A 12,655-nucleotide genomic window follows, 5' to 3' on the forward strand; every position below is an offset into this window, starting at 1 on the left:
CAACATAAAAATGTTTAGAAGATTACATGGTAGAGGAACGTAGCATAGTTACAGAGAGAGACTGGAAAACAGTCACTGCTTTAGGGCATGAAGTTCTGAAAGTGGGAAAGGCTTACAAAAATTCTCTTTGATATGTGAAGCTGATAAGCCAGGAAATTAAGCTCTAGTATTCATGAATCAAACATTCAATGTTCCTGCCTTTCATGGTAGCCTGATGGACACAAAGGGATTTATCAGCTACAAACCTCTGAAAAATCAAGCCTTTTTTGGTTTGGTTTTAGGAAACAGAATCCCAAGTCTCAGAATATTTGTCTGTGGATGCTAAATGCAAAAAGCAAGAAGGGAACAGAGCCTGTGTGAAACTAAGACACACAGGCTTCTCAGTCTGGCCTGAGAAAGCATAAGAAAGAATCCAAACAATCCTTGGTAAAGGACAACAATCTCTGCAGGTGCTGTTTAGGAAACAGTCAAGGAGTGGTGTTCCACTTAACCAGTGATGGTGATGTGTTGCTTTAATGACCAATGAGAGTTTACCTCTTGGACCTTCTCAAACCTGTCTATAAAAGAAGATCAAGAACAATAAACTTTGCTCTCTTGGACAATGCAGCTAAGGGAGTCAGCGTTGTTCTTCTCACAGTTCCTAATATAGTGCGACATCTGGTGACCCCAATGTGATGTCCGTTGCAGCCACAAGCTGAAAGCCATCTGGTGACCCCTTGACGTTCGCTGCAGCCATGAGTTTAAAGACATTAGAATCCCCATCCTCCTCCTTTGAAAGGAGTTTTTCCCCATGAGCTCCTGGAAAGCTACAGGTCTGAGTGACCCCGGAAAGAGGGCCAGCCAGTGAGCAGGCCTGAACGGCAATCTTGGCAAAGCTAGAGCTTGACTCCCGGGATAAGCCACTGCGTTTGCATATTGCATTTGCGGGCTGTCGGGATAAAGGTATTCCTGCAAAAGGAAACCAAAGTTCCTCAGAGGAATGACTCGTCCTTTCTCTGAATTGGGTGTAAACACCATAAGAGACTCACTGTATCAGAAGGCTTTGAAAGAGTTACAGCTGTGGCCATCTGGGCATGGTAATGCGAGAGTGGCGGCAGAGGCAGCAGCGGCACCAGAAGGAACAGCAGCAGAGCGCCCCTGCCATGTGCCAGCCCGTCCGGCATCTACCGCGCCTCAGTGCTTCCAGCCCGTCTGGACTTCTGAAAACACAAGACCAACTCTGGTGATGCTGCTTTTAAACAGAACACCGTGGTCACAAAGCTGTGAGTAAATCAGACAAAAGACGCTGTAACAAATTCACCCCATGGTCCCACCCCATGAGTTTTGTGGTGAAAAAGTTTGCTTTCTGAATGTTTTATGCCTTTAACCTTTCCTATATTTTAACGATTAGCCGTGTGCTCCCTGCGGCCGCGGGCAGAGACCCCCCCTTCCCCCCTTGCTCTGGTGTCGGGGGGGCCCAGGGTGGCGGCCAGGCGGGGGTTGAAAAGTAGCGGCTTGGTTTCTTGGTCCAAACTCCCCTTCCCCCCACTCCTCCCGCCATGCGGCAAGCAGCCGATGCTGTAAGATTAACACAGCGTGGTGGGGGATGGGCGCAGGTTCCCCACTCCCATGGGGCGGCTCCGCCTAGGGAACTGCAGTTTGCCTTCACCCCCCTTCCTCTGGGGGCAACGAATGAAAAAGTATTGATATATTAATTACAGAATGTGGATCTACTGACAAGATATTGTTGATAAGTTACAGTTTAAAGATTCATTTGGTTTTTACACCATGATTATTAGAAATCTTGTTTTAAAATCATGTCATGTAAGACACTCTTTTCCAGTCAGGGCGGGCACTGGCCATGACTTTAGCTCTTTCTGAATCACCAACAAACCCAGATATCTCTGCTTGCAGTTTCTATGCAGAGAGAAGAAGAAAAAAAAATAAAAAATAAAGGGGATGATAAATTTGAACAAAGTATATTTGTATTAGAAATTTGAAATATTATCAAATCTACATTTTGATTGACTAACAACAGTAAAGTTTAATTAATTTATTAAATTTAAAGTATGCCTGTGTTTTATTATCAGCAGGTCAAAGAAGTCACATCAAAACTCCTTCACCTTCGAAGAGTGAAAGAAGACGTTTCAATGTTCAAGACATCTCATGATGCTCAAGATCAATGTCTTCAGGTGATGAACTTTTCCCTGAGTTTCATTTATTTGGACACTAAGCTAAAAATTATTAATTTTCAAAAAAGATATAATTGTACCTCATGTAATATCTCACATGCCTTTGGTTTGTAGTTACAAAGAGCTGTGGTTTTTGTGGTAACTGGAATCATGTAGATCTTTGGGAATCAAGTTCATCAAGCAAATTCTCTCATTGATATTAATGTTTTCAATTCAAATTATCATCCTACAGGTATCATTAGCAATTGAGTGATCAATGGCCCGATCCTGAAATGAGTCTCTCTAAAACATACAAGCTGCAAAGCCCATGCAGCTCACTCTGGTATTTTCACACTTGTGCAAAAAAAAGTATAACTGCAAATACACACACACACACACAAAAAAAACAAACCAAAAAACCCAAAAAACCAAAAAAACCCCAAAACCAACTAATTTGCCATTGAAACCAAAAATAGCTGGATGCCAGTGGAAAGACCACTCTCTGATGGCTCAGAAAAACAAGAAAAGCTATTGATACCTACAAAGATGAATCTGATTATTGAAAATTTTTGTACACATTCAGAATCACTCCAGTTTACCAGGTTTAACTGACTCCTTGCAAGAATAAACAACAAGACTTAATGGTAATGCAAGAAATATTCAATAGAATGTGCCAGAGAATCTCCCTGACCATTCTAAGTCAGTGTCCAATTAAGGTTCCATTTGGTAATCAAGAAGTTACTAAAGGAACCTCTGATGCTGTGTTTGTTTTCTTTCCTGCAAGGGCCTGGCAGGAGACTAAAAACACTGCCTTTCTGCCCTAAAAGAAAAGAGGGGAGATGTGGATGCTAAATGCAAAAAGCAAGAAGGGAACAGTGCCTGTGTGAAACTAAGACACACAGGCTTCTCACTCTGACCTGGGAAAGCATGAGAAAGAATCCAAACAAATCCTTGGTAAAGGACAACAATCTTCGTAGGTGTTGTTTAGGAAACAGTCAAGGAGTGGTGCTCCACTTAACCAATGATGGTGATGTGTGATGACCAATAAGAGTTTTACCTCTTGGACCTTCTCAAACCTGTCTATAAAAGAAGATCAAGAATAATAAACTTTGCTCTCTTGGACAATGCAGCTAAGGGAGTCAGTGTTGTGCTTCTCACCGTTCCTAATATATAGCAACATTTGTCCACTTTTTTTGTGAAATATATTGAAATACCCATTCATACACTTCATCCAGAGAGTGTAGCAGCACATCCTGGTAGAAACACCCGGCATCTGTTGGTCCAAACATTTGCAGTAGCTTTGAGGATGCCCAGTGACCTCGAAGTCACAGTGAAAATCACCACCATTTTCTATGCTGATATTAAGACTGTGTCGTTATGAGTTAATATATCAATGATGAGGTTATTAACTTCCTTGCTGTGATGAGAAATCAGTACAGGTCTGCCCAAAGTCTTCTATTCACACATGCAATATGTAAGCAGGATCAGACAGGTTCTAACATTATGTTAAGAAAACTACAGACAAGCAGTTAAGCACAAAAGATCACTTTATTTTTCAAATCACACCTCTCTCATTCTTGAAAAGGTGTATTTCTAATTGTTACTATTTTAAATATACTCTATATTTTCCTGTCAAGTTAAATACTTTGAAGAAGAATCCCCAAAGAAATAAATACAAAGCACAACAGTTTCACTTTATGATTTGCTTTGAGCAGTCTGGTCCTGCATCCATTCTGGCACTCTGCTGCTCTTTGAAACTGCAAAATCCACAGCCAGCCTTCCTTGTTTGCCACAGCTCTCTGCTTATCAGCTATTAATACAAATTGTTCACACAATTCCAGAGCATGCACAAAATAGCTTTCAGCAGTTTAATAATTCTAAAACTTTCATTACAAATACACACATTGCTACTAAGAAAATAATTGGGATGCTTCTTTTTCTGGATGCTCATAAAAAATTCCATGTTACAAAAAAATGCTTGTTTGATGATATACATGTCTGCTGGTGAAAAGAAAATTAACACTAAAAAGGTTTGTCGGGTTGTTCAATGGATAACTTATGAAACCAGACAATTCCCAAAGTTACCAATTGCAGCACAATCTGCAACCACCATTTTTACCTGAAACCTAATTATAGCCCAAAGGGTTGGTAATGCACATCTGCTGCAGTATAAAATGACACCAAGGTCATGAGAACACACCATCATGTGGGGTTTGTTCTCATATGATGAACACAGTCCAGTGCAACAGCATGTATCCTGGAGCCAGGGATGGAGGCCTGATGATGCAGTTTTATAATGCTTGTCATGATAATGGAGAGGTGGAAGTCATCTAGTGCAGGCATCATCATGTCCCTTCAAAGAGAAAGCCGAAGCACTTTCCATACCAGAAGTTGCCCTCCTGAAAAGCTTTTCTTGATAGAGGTATCAGCGAGAGCCTGAACAGCCGGTGTGGCTGTGAATTCATCCCAATTACATGTCTCGCTTGGGACAGTATTCCTGAAAATGCAGTCAGGATCTGGCAGGCTGGTTTTGCTACATACACATATACATAAAGAACATTCAAAGATTACGATAAAGGCTAAAAACTCTAGCCGAAACTTTTACCTGTTCACAACAAAGTCTGAGGTAGTTTAGAACCACTCTATGAGAAAGAAGGAAAGGGATTTAATACACAAAAATTTCAAGATACAATTATAATTGCTGCAGAGAAAGGGATGGTAACATAGTGTAAAGTGGATTTAAATTACTGTCTGTCAAGAAAGAGGAGCCACTAACAGAGAATAAGTGGAAAAGTTCACTAAAAGCTAAACTTCTATTTAGCCTGGCTCTGAACATTAACACTCACTTAAAAAAGAAAACCAAAGACAGTAGTGAAATTGAGAAAAGCAAAAATGAAAGAACATTTTACAAGAGACTGGATAAGGTTAATAGACAGGGGGTCCAAATTGTGAAGTAATGCTGTACTTCACAAAATGAGTCCATGTGGTCAGTGTGATGTTCAGATCCCTGGACAGCTGAAATACCTTCACACAGGGACACTGAAAAGTTACGAATTCTTTCAAGGCTCACTCTTGATGATGCAGTTTACTTAGGAAAGAACACTTATGTACAATTAATGCCTTAGACAATGGACAACTAGCAAGTTGAGCATACATTTGGTGTACCACGGTGAGAAAGAAATACTTCAAATTTATATTTAAACTTAAGTTATGTAAGCCAGTGTAAAACCTGACCTACTTCCTAAGTCAACAATAAATTTCTTACTTATTTTCCTCTTAAGGGTAACAGACTGTAATCAGATCATGGAAGTATAAGGTTCAAAAGGACTAGTATTTCACACATCCATAGAAAGCCAAATTCAAATGTTGCTCACTAGCATTTGACAGCCTAGTGGTAGTTATCTTTAGAATCTGATGTGAATTAAAGGGGATGATGATATTTTAGTCAACACAAGATATAGAGGTAAAAAATAAAAAAAAAAAATTTAATAATTCCTTAATACATCATAATACAGAGGAAAATTATAGGGAACACCCCAGCAACAGCAATATGATGCTATGTAGGGAGGAAAAGAAAAGGAGTAACAAGCAGGTTGGGGAAAGCATGTAGGAAAAAGGAAGAGCTGGAAAGATTGGGGCCAAACAGAACTAGCTCAGACTGGAAGAATTTTATCTTTGTGTTGCTCTTGCCATAAAAACTACTAAAGCCTCACTTCCTATGTTCTCTTTTAGCACTCAGATGAATGATAGATTCCTTAACAAAATTCCATTTTTTAACAAAAAATAGGCTGTATAGAAACACATCTTTGCAAACAGTCACTCAATTTGCTTAACAAATACATTTCCATTGCTACACATGCATAGATGCAACCACGTAATTCCATACCAGTCTTTCTTTCCCCCAAACTACTCTTTTTGCAACTTGGTATTTCAGGACTTAACTGGTACTTTTTAGACACAAAGAATTTGGTGTTAAAGACCATCCTATGTTAATTTTGTAAATTTTTCAGACCACTTAATATAATTAACTGAAGTGGTTAATATGCATCTGGCAGATTCCAGGAGTCAAAGGACAATTCTGAAAATGATGAGAAACTTGTTTTAATTGAGCAGCTGCACGAAGAGAATAGATGTGCCATGATGATAAGTACAAAAAGGATGAATAAGAGTTCCTTGTACCAATAGTGCAGCTCTCCTCCTCTGTGATAGCCCAGGGCCTAAAGTAGTAAGAGACAATGAGATGGCATATGTACACCTGTGCAGGGTGATGCTACCACTCATTCGAATATTTAGTAATTGGAACTTCAATTCCATTACGTTCATGTAAGGAATCTATTATGATTTTTTTAGAACACTGACTTACTATTATTGTATTAGGCCTGCAAGAAACAGTATAAGAAGTACTTATCTAATGACTGGCTGTGTGAAAATGGATAATGAGTATATGGAGCTCATTCTTTACTTCCACCACCTGGACATATTGGAGTAATTAAACACATGCAGCATGATAAGATGGGTATGTGGTTGCACAGGCAGTCAGTACATGGGCATATGACAGATACCTGTAGTTTCCTCATACTACGCTGCACTTTTTAATTGGGCTTTCTTAATCTAAAGAAAGTTGCAGAGTGATTTTAAACCTTTTCATGTAAACATTCAAACACAGACCCAGATTCCACACTTTGTCATTAACTCATCCAAAGCTTTGAAATAAAAGCTTGACAAGGGCCAAAAAGACTGCAGGGGTTTTTTTCAGCAGGTAACAGAAGTCCAATGAAGGTTTTCTCTGTAAATACTACAAGCCACGGCAGACAAGGTAGCTAGGAGGAATATCTGTGTTCCTCAGACTGCACCCATGTTTGAGATGAGCATTTAACTTGCTCTATATTGTGTACACCTCACTACAGCCAAATTGCCAATATTTAACAACTGAACAAAAACTTTGGACTGGTCTGCCTGTACCTTTCTTAGACATTTGCACTTCAAAAGCAACCAGCATCCTGCCATACCACAACAGCAGCATTTCACATCTGCCTGCACAGATTTATTTTTTTTTTTAAATTTTGGAGCTTTAGAACATATTCTAAATGTAAGCTAAATAATTACCTACTACGTCGATTTAATGCACATATATACACACATACACAGATATATATACGTGTGTATATATATATATATACATATATATATATACACACGTATATATTTACTTATATGTATATGTATACACACACACACATATATATATATAAATATATGTATATCTATATGAGTATTTAAGCAGTCCTAAAACTTGACTCAGGACCTTTAGCTTCTGTATCCTGAACAAACATTTGTGGAGCTTCCACATATATATGAGTTAACTAGTACAACTGACAACAACAATCAGTTCAGAGAGAACTAATGATTCTAACCTAAATAGAACCATTAACTGAGAAATGGGGATGGAACCCAGGCCTCAAGCATCCTCTGTGATCAATAATTATTTTTGAAGCATAGTTTAGTCCTCTGGCAACTGAATACGATGATGCACAAGCCTAATTGTTTTTTCTTGGATATATTAACTCTTACTGCCTCTATCATTTGCTTACTAATCTAGCCACAACAACAAAATAACCAATACATTCGTTTATTTGACAGTAGACTAACCCCTGTCAAAATATAAACTAATTAGTATTTTCATAGAGATATGCAATCTATAGCTTATGAAATCAAAGTTCTAATACTTTATTAAGCATCTCTGAGTAGGCATCACTTTATAACCAGAACTATGATGACACAACAATCAGACAAGAAAGGCATTAATTTTGTCATCTAATTTTTGTACTGAAAATTTAATTAGACTGAAACAATTACAGACTTCTTTTGCTTTCTTTCATGGAAACCAACTCTCATCAAGTCAGGTACTGAAAATTCTCTGATGTCATTAGTAAAGATGAAGATACATTAAACTGAATTTTTCAGCAATGCTGAAAAGCACTGAGCTCTTACATAAATAGTCATAATGAATAAGAAAAACTGATTTTCATGGAGAAAAGAAGAAATAAATGGAGCTCTGAAGGAAGGAAACTGCAATGAAGAGTTCTTATTCTAACAAAATTAGTGATTTCTCCTCTGTATTGTCTTTTATTACATAAGACTTGCATTACACCTTCTCTCATTGTGATTCCATTTAACAGCCATTTAAACTCGTTTTAAAGCTGATTGGAAATGGCTTGAAAAGTATCTTGAAAAATTGTAAGCTGCACAATGTTTGCTCACTTCAAAAATGTATTTCCTCAGATAATACCTTCTGTGAATAAAAATCCCTTTTATTTTCATTTGGAAAAAGTAAATAAATAAAAATATTTTAGAAATAACTTTGTTGAGCTCCATATGAGTTAAGTCTCAGCCTGAATTCAACCTATGGAAGTAAAATTGAGAAAAGGAGACCTGGGGAATTTAAAGATACTGAAGTACCAAATAGAATCAATGGCTCAATATTGTCAGTACAGATATTTCCATTATTCAAAACTCAAACAACAGATCTATTTTTTAGTTTCTGATAAGAAAGCAACGAGTACCTGGTCAGTTCTGCAATAACCTTTTTCTAAATAGGATAAGACTGATTACACAGTTCTGAATAATTACAGCATTTCATCACTTTGATAAACCTTGATTCTACACCATAACAGTACAACTTACTTTCACTGAAAGAAAAAGCCAAGATAAAAAAGAAAAGGGAAGAAAAACTCCACAAAACTTCAGAGGAAGTTTCATCTAAACTTGGGAGTCAATAAATACTGACAATAATTAGAAAGAATGAGAATATGCACACAAAACCACAAATCAGTTCTGCGTTGTATCCTCCTTTGTCACTAATACATTGCTGACACAATGTTTAAGACAAGAGACCTCTTCTAGGCAATACAGGTATTAGGGGTGTTTGTTGGTGGGCAATATTGGAAGGCCCAGTGGAGTTCAGCTCTCTGTAAACATTGTATCTTTAAATAAAGAGGGTAAAGGTTGAAAGTGAAAAGGGCTTGTGGCAGGCCTTGCCTTAAAAGCCTGGAAGCTCACTGGACTGACCTTGATGACAGGTTCTCAGAGCAACTCTAAATAAAATAAAGACTCTGAGAAGGCCATTGTGACTGAGAAGTTCAATACAAAAAATTGCATGAAGGGACAATGCAAAGTTGGTTTTTCTTTATATTGTTTTATGGGGGTGGGAAACTGAAGGCTCTGTAGAACCTCAAGAGTTTTTGCTTTGGGAATCTCAGATATGTTCATCCAGATTTTTGGGAGAGAGTGAATATCATGGGAAATAAAGAGACATTTCTGTTCCACAGTGAGTTATGAGACAAGATCAAAGAGATGTTTGATAGGTTATAGTCTACAGGACTTACTTGTATCATAAAAATTAATGGTGCACATCAAAGATTAGAGATGGAAAAATTCCATTCTTTCTCTGAGAGCCTAGGCTCAGAACAGATGGCACAACCTTTTTTATTTTAGTTTTTTTTACATTCTCTACAAGGGTGGCTACTAAATAGTAACAGCTAGGAAGTTATGCCCTTTGCTTACCCACAGTTTGAGAAAAGCAGACTTGTTTGATGGAACTGCAAAGAAATACCACCACTGCCATGCAAGGACTTATCTACCAAAAGCAAGATATGCTCTAGGCATCTCAGCAGTTCCAGCATGGATTGCAACTGAAGAAGTTTTCCTGCTTTTAAAGGGAAAAAAAATACAGCTTTTTTGACTTATACATAACCATTACAGTGGTGTCCTCAATAGATGGTCTTAATTTTTCCATGTTCCAAAGGCTGTTAAGCCATAAGGTAATCAGCCCAGCAGACTAGGGGGAAGTGGCTGGCACAAGCAGAATCGTGCCTTAGAACTCTGCACTGTCTAAGGCAGCTGTGGCACATGAATTACAACCTTTATACAGAACAGTGGGCAACCATCTTCACCAACAGACATTCACAAGTCAGAATATGGCAGTGGGAAGGGAGGGAACTGTATGCAAATGTCAGAACAAAACTAATTTGGCAATGAAAAAAACTATAATATTATCGATAAAGCCTAATCAATTTCATTTTAAAGAAAAGGGATGCTTCTCTTATTTTAAATATCCTCTGATTCATTGCTACCACTGATTATATTTCTTCTTGGGTTTAGCACAACCAGTATCCAACAGGAAAATTATTTCAAATTAAGTAGTGTGATAAATTAACATACAATTTGCTATGTTGATATAACTCATTTTGTCATTGTGGTTATGTAAAGGAAAACCGTACTTATCCTGCACTAGCTTTGTTTTCTTCTGACAAGGTTATTTATCACCACAGGAAATTCCAAGTTCATAAAACTGGTTTGCTGACATTTCCAATATAATATACTTTGTGAGGAGTAAGAAGCATCCTAATCAATTTTGCCAATTACATCAGCATTTGTCTTAATACAATATCTCTTTATTCCATACTGAAAGACTGACATGGAGTTCTTCCTAAAAGTCATGTAGATCTGGAGAGTAAAAGACTACATCATCATCAGTGTGAAAATAGAATAAGTGAAGTAGCAGGCAGTGTAATCCAGACATTACAGATGGATAACAAATTATGTGACTGTAAATTAAGAACCAGATCTTTTACAATGTGGTGAAGAAGCATCACATTTTATGAAGATCATGAGAAATGATAATGCATAGACAGTCTTTGAATTTTTAGCTCCGGATTGTAAAACAACTCTTATTGGAAAAATGTAAATTATCTGTGAATTCTTCTTTTGGAATTTGAACTACTGTTTGTCAGTGACCAGATGGAGTTTCACTTTTCTAAACTGAACATTTTTGATGTTCTGTTGCAAGTTGTCTTAGGCAGACAAAATTTAAATAATCATCTCCAAGAGTGAAAAAATACAATTTTCTGCAAGACAGGTGTTTGATTTAGAAACTTCCTTTTGAATGTAGGAAATTACAATTTTATACTCTGAAAAGTCAACTAAGGTCAATATTAATACAGATACATTAATTAGTTTGTTGATATCATGAACACTTTTCTTGTCATCCCATTGATGAATGAGAGAATTTGCATCTCAGCAGGTAAACATGTCTGATACTTCCTTAATCTACTGTACAACATTTTCTATAGCCAAAAATAAGAAATTAAGTGGAATACAGAATCAAAATGATTTAGAAAACAGATTACTAGTTACAAGGTAATATGAATGGAGAATCACCTAAAAAATAAAATATATTTTGGACTGTTGTGTTCCATAAACTTTTTTTTTTTGCTAATAAAAGCCCCCAGGGAACAAATACTTATTTTGTATGTTTTCCATTCTGCTTGAATAATTTTAGATTTGTAGCTCTGCCTTTTATTTCCTTCCTTTTTCCCTTGCCTTGGTTAGATTAGAGGTAGGGTGTTAGTGGGGTACTTGATGAAGATTGAAGACCTATTTTCTCCCCCCTTGGAGACCATCCTGATTTGAACATATCAAGTAAGAGTGAAATAGTCTCTTCATGTCCTTGGGAATAAGCCTTTTGCATTTCAGTACTTAAAACTTTCAGACATGGTCCCCTTCATTCACAAAGAAAGAAAAGGTGCCAGCACAAGAAGGTTCTGAATAATTTTGCAGAATGTCAGTGGGGCTGCAAAAGCTCCCTTTCAACCTACTTTATCGTTGATGAACATCAGGATGTGAGGTGGATCCAGGAGGGGAATGCAGGGAACCAGGTGCTTGCACCTCCAACAGGAAAAGAAACAAGCTACTGTCCACCAGTCTCCACCTCTGTTGCTGCTACTTCCTTACTACTCTCGTCCTTGTGGGTACTGTTTTGTGCTGGGCACTCAAAATGTACACAGTGAAACACCTGGAGAGAACAAAAAATGAATATAAAGCAAAACAATTTGCAAAAGCATGATCAAAGTAAGATGAAGTCTACATGGAAGTCTATATGGAAGTCTGCAGGCCAGATCAGTAACAAAGTCAAAAGAGAATGTTTCACCATGAGGTCAAAAACATTTACGTATGGGCAACAAACATTAGACAGGGACAACACTGGAGCAAGAGAAGGCTTTTAAATTATACCAACCTTTACATATGGCACAAAAAATCAGAAAGATGGTTTCAAAGCAGATAGGGATTTTTAATTTTTTTTTTTCTTCACCAGCTAGCAGAAATACCTACTACATGCTATTGGATAATAACAACAATTATATTAATTGGCTTAAACATATTTTATGATCTAATCACTTCCTGAAGAGGCTGAATGTTCATGCACCCTAGAAATGAAATTTAAATCATTACCAACATGATTCTATTTTAAGATTGCCCTCTGCTGTAATAACAATGGCAGCTCTCCAGACATGTCCTGGAGTATGTAGAAAGGCATTCAGAGTGTCCAAGGTGGCTGCTGCTTCATCAGGTGAAATATTCCATTTGAAATAGTGATAATTTTCTGGGGATTCAAACAATACCTGGGACCAGTGTACAGGTGATTGTCTCACAGATTAAGAGGACTG

The 12,655-nt window shown here is 37.5% G+C and overlaps 1 protein-coding gene across 15 annotated transcripts in view; it reads right to left on the reverse strand.

Moving 5' to 3' along the window:
• BTBD9 (BTB domain containing 9) overlaps positions 1-12,655 on the reverse strand; it is a 160,649-nt gene that overhangs the window by 32,438 nt on the left and 115,556 nt on the right. For 9 of the 15 annotated variants that reach the window (XM_086878351.1, XM_023924410.2, XM_086878352.1 and 6 more), the window contains one exon: positions 7,854-12,003. In XM_086878351.1, the coding sequence (XP_086734477.1) occupies positions 11,899-12,003 (105 nt within the window). In that variant the 3' untranslated portion in view covers positions 7,854-11,898. Of the gene's footprint in view, positions 1-4,526; positions 4,684-7,853; positions 12,004-12,655 lie in introns of those variants that run through there. The other 6 variants (XR_015283601.1, XR_015283600.1, XR_015283602.1 and 3 more) reach the window with 3 other exon arrangements.

The sequence above is a fragment of the Cyanistes caeruleus genome, chromosome 2, assembly GCF_971803275.1.
Source record: "Cyanistes caeruleus chromosome 2, bCyaCae1.hap1.1, whole genome shotgun sequence".
Taxonomy (NCBI): Eukaryota; Metazoa; Chordata; class Aves; order Passeriformes; family Paridae; genus Cyanistes; species Cyanistes caeruleus.